Here is a 13,628-nt window from a genome sequence, read left to right as displayed (position 1 = left end):
TTTCTTCCTCCTCCTCCTTTTCTTCCTCCGCCTCCTCCTCCTCTCGGGCCGAGGGGAGCGGGTCGGGCCCTGGCCGCGGTCCCGCCGAGCGCCAGCAGGGGGCGCGCCCCGGCAGCCAGCGCGGGGCCGGGCCTGGGGGGCTGAGCCGGGCCGGGGGTTCTGAGGCGGGCCTGGGGGGGCTGAGCCGGGTCTGGGGGAGCTGAGCCGGGCCTGGGGGGCTGAGCCGGGTCTGGGGAGGCTGAGCCGGGCTTGGGGGGGCTGAGCCGAGTCTGGGGATGCTGAGCCTGGTCTGGGGGGCTGAGCCGGGCTTGGGGAGGCTGAGCCGGGCCTGGAGGGGCTGAACCGGGTCTGGGGGGGCTGAGCCGGGTTTAGGGGGCTGAGCCGGGTCTGGGGGGACTGAGCCGGGTCTGGGGGGGCTGAGCCGGGTCTGGGGGGACTGAGCCGGGTCTGGGGGGGCTGAGCCGGGTCTGGGGGGACTGAGTCGGGTCTGGGGGGACTGAGCCGGGTCTGGGGGGGCTGAGCCGGGTCTGGGGGGACTGAGTCGGGCCTGGGGGGGCTGAGCCTGGTCTGGGGGGCTGAGCCTGGTCTGGGGGGGCTGAGCCGGGCCTAGGGGGCTGAACCGGGCCTGGGGGTGCGGAGCCGAGTCTGTGAGTGCCGAGCGGGACGGGCGGTTTGAAGGCAGCAGCACTGTAATGTCACTCACTGCTGCCACTGCTCAGGTGAGACAGCACTCAGAGTCCCCTCTCTGTGCCTCCTCTGCCGTGTGCCCGCCACAATCACTCGTAAATCAAGGAAACCCGGCCTTGCTGAGTTTCCAGATGAGGAAGATCTCTTGGACTTCCCCCCCTGCTCCCACGAAGTCTTTGGAGCAGGGAGCAGTTCATGGGATGCAGCAGGGCACGGCTCTCAGTCAGGTTTGCCCTTTGGCTCCAGTCACTGCCAGGCTGGGCCGGGAATGGAGCAGGGATTTCTGATTTCCTGTTCAGAGCGCCGAGTTGACGTCCCTGGCCCATCACACCTTCTCCATTTCACACACATCCATGTCATCTCCTCTGGCACAAGGTCCAAGAGCAGACCCTGGCACAGCCTCACGTTACTCACAGGTGGATTCTGGACTCATTTCTCTCAGTGGTTACAAAGCAGCTGTGGAGCATGTGGAGTGTGTTCTTCCTGACCTTTTGGATGAGAGGGAATTTGCAGATGATTGCTGGTGTATCTTTCATTGTGAGATTCTCCTACAGTTCTTTTTTAAAACAGCTTAATTTGCCAGCACTGGGAAGGCTCCATCCTTGCCTGTGCTCTAAGGAAAAAGCAAGGGCATCCTTGCCATCACTGGCAGTGTTTCACTGTGGAATCCCAGGATGACTCTGCCATGGCCAATCCCTTGTGCTCCCCTTTGGGGAGCACCTAAAATTTGGTCATTTTACTTTAGGTTTTGGTCTGTCTGAGAAGGATATTTCATAGCTTTCCAAGTGTTTAACGGTGAAAACAAAAACACCACCATGAATTTTACTGGAGTAGCGTGGGAATAGAAAACATCACACTTTCCCATCAATAAAGTAGAAAATTTACTTTTATGAGTCAAGAAAACCAAGCTGTGTCAACAATACCTGATTCGTGTATTGCTCTTAACTTAATAAATCTCATTTCATGAAGATAAAATGCCTCCTAGAGAGCACTTTTGAGAGTAATGATGATAGCAGCGTTTTGAGGAGGCAGGGGGACGAGGCGCAGCTCGCTCCAGGTGAATCTCACCTCTGAGGAGCTGATTCCAGTTCTCCAAGGAGAGGAGAGCTGGCAGCCAGCCAGGGATGTGACAGGGGAGCCCAAAGTTCAAGTGACCCTCCCTCTCCCGTTCTCCACCTGCACTTTTTCCTTCTTTCTGATAAGCTGGGGTTTCTCCCTGCTGCGTTCCTTGCCGTGAATCAGGTTACACGCTGGAGCCAACAGGAATTCCCAGGGTGTTTCTCAAACAGCTGGGAAGGGGCTGCACAAACACAACTGAAGAAACATTCCTTGAAGAATTTTAATCTCCTGGACTTAAGTCAGTTTATTTTAAACAGATTGAAAAGTACACCATTTATTTTATTAAATTTTATAATTCCTTGAACCAGGGAATTTTTATGGCGTATCACCATCCTCAATCAATTTTGGTTTATTGCTTTTTCAAACATGCTTAAAACTCATGACTGCTTCAAAGATTCAGATAAGTATAAAAGTAATATCAAATTGAGGCATATCCTCCTCAAAACAGTTTCTTTTACTATTGGCAAATTAATAAAGCAAATATAGATTACTTAATCCAATACTTTTTTATTAAGTGTGTTTTTAATTTTTGTTAGAAAAACTAATAATTTGAAACAGGCAAGCTTGTTTGGAAAACTCATTTCAGAAATACCTCCTTGTTTTTTGCCAAGAGCAGAACAAACATCTCACTTTCATCTTAGCTTGTAGGTGTAAAATTGCAGCTTCCTGTGCTTATCACTGTACATATTTTCCATTTGTTGTGAACCTGCTATCGGAACAGATAATAAAATATATATGAGGTAATAGTTGGAGTACCAGAGGCAAGTGGGAGACAGGTGCTGGATATAAATTTCCTTCAATAACATGTCACCATGACTATAGCCATTAAAAATGTGGGGGATTTGATGGGGTTTTTTTGTGTGTGGGCGATACTTTACAATAACCACAGGAACGTGAAGAACTCCACTGGACGCCACCTGTCCTTTGGCATGGGCTGGCACATCACCTGGGCACGCTGGAATAGATTTTAAAGGGAAATTCTTAATTCTAAACACCATTTCCCAGAAACAGCCGCCCACCCCCGAGTTCTTGTGCCCCAGACGGGGTGAGCGGCCAAGGCACGGGGCTGGCGGTGCCGCCGCTGCCCTCGCCCGGGAGCGGGGCATGGCCATGGCAGCTGGAGAGCAGCCGGTAACGACGGAGCCCAGCACGGGGCCAGCGGTCCCGGAGACCCGGCCGTGAGGGGAGCGGCCATGAGGGGACCCGGCCGTGAGGGAAGCCGCCATGAGGAGACTTGGTGCTGAGGGGAACTAGCCGCTACCATGGCGACCCCCCACGCTTGGCTTCCTCCCTCTCTCTGTCTCCCGCCCCGGTGTTCCCCGGTTCGCCCCGCCGCTGTCACCCCCGCCATGACACGGCCGCCCCGCCCGAGCCCCCGCGTCCCCTCAGCGCGGCCGCGCCGCCATGGCTCCCCCGCCCCACCTCCCCCGCACGTCTCGCGCAGCTCGTCGAGAACGCTCCTCCTCTCCCCTTTCTTTCTTCTTTTTTTTCCTTTCCTTTTTTTACTATTTAATTATTTAATTAATTTTTAAAAAACCATTTTCCGCCCTTCCGGGCCCAGGCGGTGGCAGCTGCGGAGCGAGGCGGGGCGAGCGCTCCCGCCGCCTCCCCGCGCCCGCCCTCCCGCCTGAGCCCCAGCCCGCGCCCGAGCCGCCCTCACACACCCACCGCCCGCCCGGCTCCGCATCCCGCCGCTCCCAGCATGGTCATCAAGGTCTACATCGCTTCTTCCTCCGGTTCCACGGCGGTAAGCAGCCCCCGAGGGAAACTTGTGCCGGGCGGGGGACGCGGGGGGCGGCCGGGCAGGGTGGGGAGAGGCCGGGGCAGCCGCGGTCCCCTCACGGCGCCCGGCGCTGTGCGGGCGGTGCTGCGGCTGCCGCCGACGGAAAGCGGCGTTTCCTCGGTGATCCCGCACCCCTCGCCCTGTGCTGGAAAGGCAGAGCCACCACTATTTGGGGTTTTTTTTGTTGTTCTTGAAGTTCAATTCTAAATGTGTCGTCCGTCGTTTGGTTTTAATGAGTTTATTCCTCGTTGATTGTGGCAGGCGTGTGTGGCCGCTGTCCCAGTAGCCTCTGGTTCTTGCCCTGTTGGGAATACTGGATTTCGCTTTTCGTGGCCCCAGTGTGTTACAGGCAGAGCTCGGAGTGTGTTTTTCAAAGGGAAAATAAAGAGATACACAGAAATAGCGGGATTTGTGCCTAGATTCAGGTGTAGCTCTATGTCTTCAGGATCATCTGGTTTCTCTTTGATCTGTGTGGGAGATGCTCCGAGACTGAAATCCGAGGGATTTGGTTGCACTTGGTATGGATGTGCTGGAGAACTACAAAATGCCAGGGACTCAGAAAATGCCAGCTATTGCAGTTAATGATCAGTGACTTTTACTGCGATGAGATAAAGAGTCTGAGCTGTGGCTGTTTGATGACCTTTTCCTGTCACTGTTCGTGCTTCAGGTCCCTAAACTTTGGGAGGACAGTGATGTACAGAAGATAAAAACAAGCCCTCACTGCATTCTCCTTCTTTGCTTGAGTGCAGCCACTGGTCTGTGGGCTTCAGCAGATCACATAGCAGTTGGTAAGCTTGGGGTGACGGGCTGCAGATGGCACAAGAGCCTGTGCCTCAGGTGTCCCTGCTGTCCCTCCCTTCCCGGGTCATTTTTAGTAAACTTGATGCCAGCGCTGACAGTGCTGGTGCTGGTGGTGAAAAGCAGAGGATTTATTTCATGCTGACCGAGGAGGGTCTTGAAATCCTGAGTAGTTCATTCATAAAAGGGATCCAAAGGGATTTCTGCTGGGTTCTACAGAATGATCATCTGTAAGGAAAGCAGCAGATTGGAAAAGTAATCCTTTCTTTCTAATGCAGCTGTTAATAGGTTTCAAGTTGACTGCTTCAGTTGCTATAGATTTTTATCAGCACTCTCTTCATGGCACCTATTGATTTCTGTCTGTCTGGTGATACTGAGCTCCAGGGGTGCAAGCACAGCACTCAATCCCAATTGTGTTTTTATGGTTTTAAGTTAAGTTTTTAATTATTAGGTTAGTGTTTTCTACAGTGCTGCCTGGTCCTTGTGTGGGTTGTACACATTACAAAGCTCCAGTCTGACTAAGTGCTGCCTTTCAGGCTCCTTTGTGCATCCCTGCCTGTGGAATTTTGAATGTAGCGTTGGTGTAATCTGTTTTTTGGGGAATTCGAGTGCAATGTGCACATGATTGCCAGTTTTATGACGTGTACATTTATATATATATACACACATGCACATACACTCATGCCTGTGTCTAAAGCTGGAGCAGCTCAAGGGATCTTGTGGTAATGAGCAAGACTTGCACATTCTTAGATGCCTGCGTACACTGAGGGTGTTTCTGTTGGCAGGACCAGCCCAGCACCTCACTGGGTGATGTTTTCTTTCCAGTACAAGAATTTTAATCGATGTTTCAACCTAAAGTAAGACAGAGAGGCACCTCTTTGGAGGGAATGGGAATGGGTTGTTTCTGTGGCTCTTAAAAGTGTTGGTTGCTTTGCATGGAGGAGCAGAGAAGCCTTTCTGGGTGCTGAATTTGAAATAACCCACTCCAGGAATGGAAAATCCACATCAGAGAAGATTGCTACAGAGAGATGGAACAGAGACAAGGCTGTTTGCAACAAAGTGACTGAACTGGGTAACATCAGCCTGGAAGGGCTCTCACTCCTGCTAAGTCATCTTTGTACTGTAGTGACACTCAGCACTGTGATATTTTGGGTTTTAAATGCTAATTTGCTTGAGTAGAAGCAAACCAGAAATAAGTATCAAATCTCCTCCTTCCTGCCCCATTTCTGTAAGCTGAAGAAGCTTTTGTGAAACTGGAAGTGTCTCCCACTGAACAGAAAAGGGTTGAGGTTGCTTCACACCTCATGCCCTGGGGCTGTGAGTCTTGCAGGGTGCCCAAATTTTGTGGTCTCTTATTGGCAAAGTCCTGCTTTGCTATAAGGTATAATTTGCCACATCACAGTGTATAAAATGTTTCCCCAAGGCACTGTTCTCTACAATGTTTATATTCAGTATGATGTATCTGTGAGGAAAAAACCACTGTGTGAAGCTCATGTCTAAGCAAAGGCATTTTATGAGTGTGTTTCAAGGGATTTCTGGAAAGATGATGATTGACATCTTGTCTGGCCTCCTACTTGAATTTCACTCCATATTGTGATAGTTCCAGCACCAGTTTCCTGCAGTGTTTGAAAGTCTTGCTTGGGAAGAGGCCCCTTGTATTTAATCTTCCTCACCGTGGATGCTGTGCTGGGAGCTGTGGGCTGGGCAGGGACGCACGGGGATGGTAATGATGAAGATGAGGTGAGGACACCCACGTGGGAATGGAGTGTCATGGAGAACCTGGAGCTGCTCTCAGGAGCCTTCCTGCATGGCAGACAGGGGGAGGGAGCAGTGTTCCACAGCCTGGGACAGTGCTGGAGGCTGCAGACAGAAATGAGACACAAATGGGAGCATTGCAGGAACAGGGACTGTGCTGCCTGTGAGAGGGGTCTCACTGCAACCTCCCATTCCAGTCCTTCAGGGGTGAAAGGGAGAGGGGCCTAAGAGTCATTAAACTCTTGCTTTTGGTAGAAAAGGATATCAGGAGGGAAAATGCTGAATAGCACAAATCCAGTGTGTGATTTTCTCCACAAGATTTTGTTATTTTGTTGATTTTGGGGCAAGAGATTGCCCAGCACCAGAATCCCTTTCTTCCTGGAGGCAGCTGCATTGCCCATTTTATTGATCTCATGTGGAAGGGAGCCAGCTGCTTAAATTCTTCTGGGTCTCACAAGGGTGCATTTGTTGCCAACCACTGCACAGGTCTTGAGTATGGACTTTGAGAGAATTTGTTCATCCAACATCCCCCTGCAGTTCAGGGGATGGCTGACACTGAGGCTGTGGGACTGAAGTGCCAGCACTGGATGTGCTGGGCTGAGCTCTGCCCAGTGCCAGTGCTGTGTGCTGTGTGCTGTGAAAACTGCCACATCAAATGTCTGCTGTCCAGATGCTCTGTGGAGCCAATTGCTTCATCTGTGTGATCTACAGCCACATTTCCATCTCTCCCAGCTCTGCTCTCCTCCCTTGTTTTGATGGCAGTGTGAGTGGTTTTCTTTCCTTGCTTCCTGCTGCGACTGCAGACATGGCAGAAAGAAGAGATGATCTCCAGAGTCAGAGTCCCGTGTGACACAGACCTGCTGCTGTTTATGGATGGTTTTAGAGAGGAAAGGAAATTATAATTTCTTTTTCATTCACAAAGTTAAGCATCTGGGGGAGTTTGTATTTTTCTTGTATTGTCTTCTTGCTTGGGAAAGGTTCTAGGTCTTCTCCCAGGAAGTGAAGATGAGAGTTGCCCATGGTCTGGAGAACATTTGCTTGCAATTACTCTTCTCTTTTCCCAGTAAGACCCCAGAGAACTTGCTGGTGCTACTGGAGACTTATAACCAGTGCCAAGGGCTTCCTGGAGCATTCCAGGGGAGGAGAGCTGTTGGAAATGATGAGAGCATGTGTAACACCAGCTCTTGTCCCTGTTCAACAGCTCAGTGCTTTGGGAGGGCTGCTTCATCCTTCTGAAGTTTGAATCCCAGGGAGGTAAAACATGGAGAGATGGAGATTGTATTAAAAATGTTATTTTGCATTTAAATCTCCCAAGGGCCTATTCTCTCAGATGGTCACAATAAATACAAATAATGCCACCCTTCCAGAGAATGAGCCCAGTCTGTGTTTGTGTTTGTGTGGTTTGGCTGCTCTGGGCTTTCACGGAGTCATGGAACCGTTCAGGTTGGGAAAGGCCTCAGAGCTCATGGAGTCCAAGGGCTTTGCTGTGGCAGGAGGTGGCTCAGAGGGAAATGCAGCCACAGCAGGGTGGCTCTGTGCACGCAGCCTCATCAGCGCGGATCACAAGTGTCCCTTGTGGCGCTGTCCCCGCCCGGACGCTGCGGTCGCGTTTGTGCTGCGGAAACCCCGAGCAGCGGCACAGACGGGCAGAGCGGCTCGGGAACTTCTTGGGCTGCCTGGCAGGGCAGCGGCTGTGGGAAGAAAACGCTGATACCAATCTCTGGTAAATAGTCTGGTACTGTGATGCAAGTTGAGATAAACTCACGTATTATGGGGAAATAAGCTGCATCTGTAGTTAAAAACAATCTCACGTTGTATGTGTGGTTTCATGATACTCAGTTCATGCACTTTATATGCCATGGGTGAAAACTGACTTGTTAAGCTAGATATTGATTTTAAACCCCTCTTTTGTGGAAGCATTATATGTGTGAAGGACTTTTTGGATACCCAGTGTTCACCAAACAGAGCTCCTCTCAATAAAATGGAAGGAGTTGTTCTGAGTTCGAGCTCTTGGGATGGAAGACAAAATCCATAACGTGGCTCAAGCTCGGATGTGTTCCATCTGCTTCCTAGTTGTTTTCTGTACAGTCATTGTTCCAAACTCGAGATAAGTCAAATATTTTGCTTAAAATATTGCATTCAAATTTTTAATGGAGCCAGAGATTAAGCTGGCTGCAGTTGTTGCAGTAGTTTTAATATATCAAAATAAAAAACATTCTACTGTGCTTAACTAAAACCAGTTTCTGACAGCAGGAGAATGATGGAAAATTCTACTCCACAGTTAAAGCCAGGAAAGGCTTTTTGCTGAGAATTTTTCTAGGTTGTATATGCAGGTAGGACAGTGTTTATTCTGAGGGGGTGCATCAGGATTATGTCTGTGCCTGGGGAGAAGAGGCAGATTTTGGGGAGAGGCTGGATGCTGTCAGCCTGTGCTGGCTTTCCCTCTAACCCTGCACCACAGCACATTCTGAGACAGGATGCACACAGCATCATGGCAGAGCCAAGCACTTGTGGGTTTAAAGAAATATTTATAGAGTTGAGCACGGAACTTTCCTTGTCCTGGGGCATTAAAGTTACACTCACAAAATTCCTGTGGAAGTCAGTGAATTGGCATCTGTGTTAATGAGCAGAGGGTGCCAAGACTTTTGTCTCTGCAAGGTTATTCTGTCTCCTTCCAGGAAAGGAGGAATTGGGGAGAGGGGAGACAAAGGGAACTACACCAGCATCGACAGAATTCAGCTGTTCAGAATTCAAAACAGAATTGAAATACTCCCCTCTAAGAGGAAAACAAGAGCTAAGGATGCATCATTGCCATAGCCAAAGGGAGCTCTCCCTGTTCCTTGTGCTCCCCAGCCTTGGAAGCACCAATCTCAGTTCTTGGCTCTGACTGCAGAGCTGGAAACCTGAACCAAATCCTCATCTTATATCAACATTCTGCTGTTCAGGAATGTTTCTGCTCAAACATGAACATTTGGTGTTAATGCCATTTGTTTAACCCTGGCCCTACACAGGGGAGATTTCAGTTTATGATTAAATTTCAATGCTTTTGTTGGTCAGGTATTTAATCAAGCCTGAAAGAGCTTTGATTGTAATTCTTATCTACTGTTGTTTGTCCCAGAATAAAAGCCTCCATGCAGGAGCTTGTCCTTCCTGGGACAGCACCTCCAGCTCAATGTTAAGGCCATTTCCTAACACTGAAAAGGCAGCAGGGTGAGACTGAGCTTTAAAGCACCAGGAAAAAATGTGAAAGGTCAGCATCCAACTGGCCTGACTGAGGTTTGTGCTCTCAGGATACAGCTGAAGTTGTTTTCACATCCTGACTTACAGCTCCTTCCTGGCCATGGTTTCCCCTGTGAGATGTGGATGTGGTGATTTATTTCTTTAATTAATGATCTGGAGTTCAGTTTTCTGGGGCTGTTTCTGTGCACGAATCAGCCTCTCTAGAAATTCTGAAGGCGCTCGAGTGTGAAATTTTAACTACTACCTGTGTTTGATTGCTGGAGTGTTGGAGTGAGGAGAGGAGCCAGAGGCAGCTGTGGTTTGTAAAAGGATCTCAGGGAGATGTGGGAGCTGTGAGCATCTTCCAGTGCTGCACAAATGGGAGTTATTGTTCACTGGGCTCTCTCCCAGCAAATGCATGGACAGAGAGAGCAGGGAGAATCAGTGCAGGGTCAGAGGGGAAAGCTGTGCCTCACACCTGAGCTGCCTGCAGCATGGCAGGGAGGGCATCCATAGCATCGAATCCCTGGATTTCTGGAAAGTTTTGGACAAGTGCTAGCCAGGTTAAAAAATCTTCTTTTTTTCAGTCTTTTGCAGAAATTACTACAAGATTCTCACAGAGATCTGTGCTGGAATCTAAGCAAACACTGCAAGAACAGCTGAAAAACTAGGAAGCAACAATGGTTGTCCTGTGCAAGAATGAGGTTTAAACTCTGCTAAAATACTGTTTAGCAGAGAGGTCTTGGAGCCATACTAGGTAATTCTACAAAAATACCTTCTTCATGGCCATGAAAAGCAAAGAGAATGTCAGGAATGTTTAGGATGGGAAAGGGCAAAAGAAAAAAAATCACTGTATAAATGTGTGGGAGTCTGTCTTTAGTAGATTGGAAATGTTGTCTTTAAATGATATAGGAAGGTGAGAAAAGAGAAGTAGGGTGTTCCTCCACTGTAGGAGGAACAACCAAATAATGGAGAATTTGTGGATGATAAGGTGGAAGCTGTGGCTGCCCCTGGATCCCTGGCAGTGCCCAAGGCCAGGCTGGACAGGGCTGGGAGCAGTCTGGGACAGGGGGAGGTGTCCCTGCCCATGGCAGGGGGTGGGACTTGATGGTCTGTAAGGTTCCTTCTCACCCAAACCATTCCATGATCCTGTGAATTCTGCAGCTGAGAAAGAGTGAAAAAGTCTGAAATGTGATAACACCACGTCAGGCATGGGAGAACAAACAGGAAGGGATTATTAATAATTTTCCCTAATGGAACGACTCAGGGAGAGCGAGTGGAAGTGGCAGGTTCAGAGTAAATGAAATGCTTTGTTTGACAACACAGATTTCAGGGAGGAGCTCCCTGCCAGAGGACCTGGTGTGCAGCAGAAGGTGCATGGGCTTGGGAAGCAGTGAGACAAATGAAGAGGAAAAGTCTGTTAAGGGTATTAAACATTACTGGTACACCTCTGACTCAAAGCTGTGAGTTACAGCAGCCTGGGAAGGGAGCTGGATGTGGGGCAGCTCTTTGTGCTCAGCCTGATGGTGTGTGCTCTTCCCTGGCATCTGGGACCAGTGCACACAAGAGACTGGGCTAGACAAGTCTTGGATGCAACCCAGTAAAGCTTTCTTCTCTTCTTGAATGAAATTGGCTCTGCTCCCAAAATGATGTTAACAGTTTGCATTAAAAAATTAAGACCATGTTGTCCAGGAAAATGTTTGGTGGAAAAGAAACACGTGTGTGTGTTTGGGATATGCTGGGTTGGTGTCTCAGCATTTCTTACATACAAAAAAGCATTTGGGGATTCCAAGGGCAGCAGCATTGTGCAGATGCTGGCACACTGCATGATCAGCCCGTGTTCAGGGTAGGGGATCAGACACCTCTCCTGCCTTAGGCACAGATCAAAGTCAACTGGAAAAGCCTGATGGAAACAGCAAACACGAAGCCTCTGGGAAAAATCCAGGCAGTTTTCACATCTACCCAGGTTTTTTATGGAGTACTTGCTGCCAGGCAGGTTTAAACAGCACATCTGTATTCACCTCATGGGATCAACCTCTGGCTGTGCTTATATCACTGGGAATTCTGCCATGGACTACAGCAGGACAAGATTTGATTCCTTAGGAAATACTTAATGCTGCTTATCCAAGACATTCCTGTGCACATGTTGCAAATGTATTTGGCCAGAGCAGCAGCTGCAGAACAACTGGCAGAGCAGGAAAGGAGCAGAATAACTCCGTGACTGAATTAAAATATATCCCAAAACATTTCACTGGATATGGATAGAAATGAGGTCCAAGTGAAGCTGATTTATGGCTAGTAGATGTTTGGTGGATTTTGATTTCCCTAGGCAAGAAACACAATATATGTGAATGGAAATATAAAGGAGCAGGTTTGCAAATTTCCTTGTTAGTGCCCCGGTAATCCTGATTAAGAACTGGAAATTCCACCCTGTAATGCAGACAAACAAGTCCCTTGGTTCTGGTAGCTCAGTCCATGGAACCTTTGTGTCTGAGCAATCTTTCCAATTTTCTGTTCCCTTCCATCCCATTAAAGTGTCCCAGGAGGTCCCTGTGAGAGCCTCCCTCCACCTGCACAGGTCTGGGCTCTGTTGTGCTTGCTGTAGAAAGATCAAAGGAAATCCATAAGGCTGACCTGGGAATGTTCCCCTCAGGAATTCACACCTGGAGGAACTGAGGAGCTGCTGGACACACAGCTCCACCCTCCATGGAATGATTTGGGACCCAGGCTGGCAGCTTGGAGGGCACTGGGAGCCACCACCTCCCACTGCCAGCCATCAGCATTGGGCTGAGCCTGAGGAACAGCAGGGGAATGAAACCAAATCTGGCTGCTTGCCCAGGCCTGGAGAACTCCATCCTACAGCAAATAAACAGCTGGGGACTTAAACTTTGAAAAAATAAAATGCTGTGTGTATTTATCTTGGTTTCTGATTGGGGTAAGCAGATGTTGGCTTGCACTGAGGCAGAAGGAAGCTTGTGGTTTAGGAAAAAAAAAAAAAAAAAGCAGATACCATGGTGACAAGAGGGATCTATAAAACTTCTAAAAGACAATGGGGAGTTGCAAAGTGGCTCCAGGTCGTGTCCAAGGCATGGGCAGCATCCAGGTGAGTGCTCCTGCTCTGGGGTGAAGGTGGCACTGCCCTGGGGGCTGTGGGGGTGCAGTGGGTGAGAGCAGCTGGTGATGGAACAACCTCACTGTGTTGGAAATGCTCCATTTGTTCATTCCTGAAAGAGTCACTTGAGGGTGTCTCCTGAGCAGCCCTGAGAGCACAGCCCCAGCTCTGGCCTTCCTGGCCATGGCAGGCAGAGCTTGGCAACTCCTGTGTTGTTTCAGCTGCCCAAAGTGTTGGAAACTGCAGCGTGGCCCGGTCTGGTGAGAACAATTCATCTCTCCCACTTACAGACACAGTTTTTAGACAATATTTTGTCCGAGTAACTTAGACAGGGATCTGGGGCCTGCAGGGTTATTCACACTTGAAATGTTACCCAGGGCAATTAATTACTTGGTCAGAAAACTGCTGTCCATACAGGCTGTGCTGTGCTCTGCTGAATCTTTCCTCTCCAGGAAGCTTTTTGGATGCTGTTCTATCTCAAGGCTCTTCTTGCAAAGAGGAGAAATATTTGTATTTAATCCATAGCTTTTTCTCTTCCTTTGTATTATGATATTTAGGTGTTTTAGTTGAAGAAAAAAGCTTTGTTCTCTCTTAAAGAATTACTTGGTTTAGTTTTAGAACAGCAGTCAGCAAAGAGACTCTTTGTTAACTGAGATTTGTGGTGTATGAATTCTTCAAAGATAAAAAGTAATACACATCAGAGGCACCTGGATCCCTGAGGCCATGTGGTATTTCTTCCTAAAGTAGTCTTTTATTTAAAGAATAAATGCCTGGCAATATAAAGGCAGTGAAACAGCAATTAATGCTGTAAACTTTTACTCCTGTCAGTTAATTTAGGCTCTGTGTGCTAAACCATACAGGAAATAAACTTTGCTTTTATTGTAAACCACAGGGGCCTCATGCAGAACTCTCGGTGCTTTTAACTCCTTCCCTAGCCTGAGCTCAGCTCCTCACTCAAGCACAACCAAACCTGGTTTCCCTCTGCTGTGCAGGGCTCCTCATCACCAGCAGAAATCCACAGCTTCTGGAGAATCATTCCAGGAGCAGCTGTTTCAATAAAGCCCCAAAGTGCAGCCCTGGGTGTGCTGCTACCTCAGGCTGCTTCCCTGGACCACCATGGAGTGCTGGGCTGGTGGGGAGGGTGAGTGCCAGGGG

General features: G+C 49.0%; 1 protein-coding gene across 1 annotated transcript in view; it reads left to right on the top strand.

The window, feature by feature from the left end:
* The first annotated feature begins 3,402 nt into the window (after positions 1–3,402).
* Positions 3,403–13,628, top strand: part of SH3BGRL (SH3 domain binding glutamate rich protein like) — a 30,143-nt gene continuing 19,917 nt past the window's right edge. The window contains exon 1 of the mRNA XM_058032785.1: positions 3,403–3,553. Coding sequence (XP_057888768.1) covers positions 3,509–3,553 — 45 coding nt within the window. The 5' untranslated portion in view covers positions 3,403–3,508. The remainder of the gene's footprint in view (positions 3,554–13,628) is intronic.

The sequence above is a fragment of the Melospiza georgiana genome, chromosome 12 (assembly GCF_028018845.1).
Source record: "Melospiza georgiana isolate bMelGeo1 chromosome 12, bMelGeo1.pri, whole genome shotgun sequence".
Classification (NCBI taxonomy): domain Eukaryota; kingdom Metazoa; phylum Chordata; class Aves; order Passeriformes; family Passerellidae; genus Melospiza; species Melospiza georgiana.
Note: the sequence above shows the minus strand (reverse complement) of the source record. Positions and strands in the feature narration are given on the sequence as shown.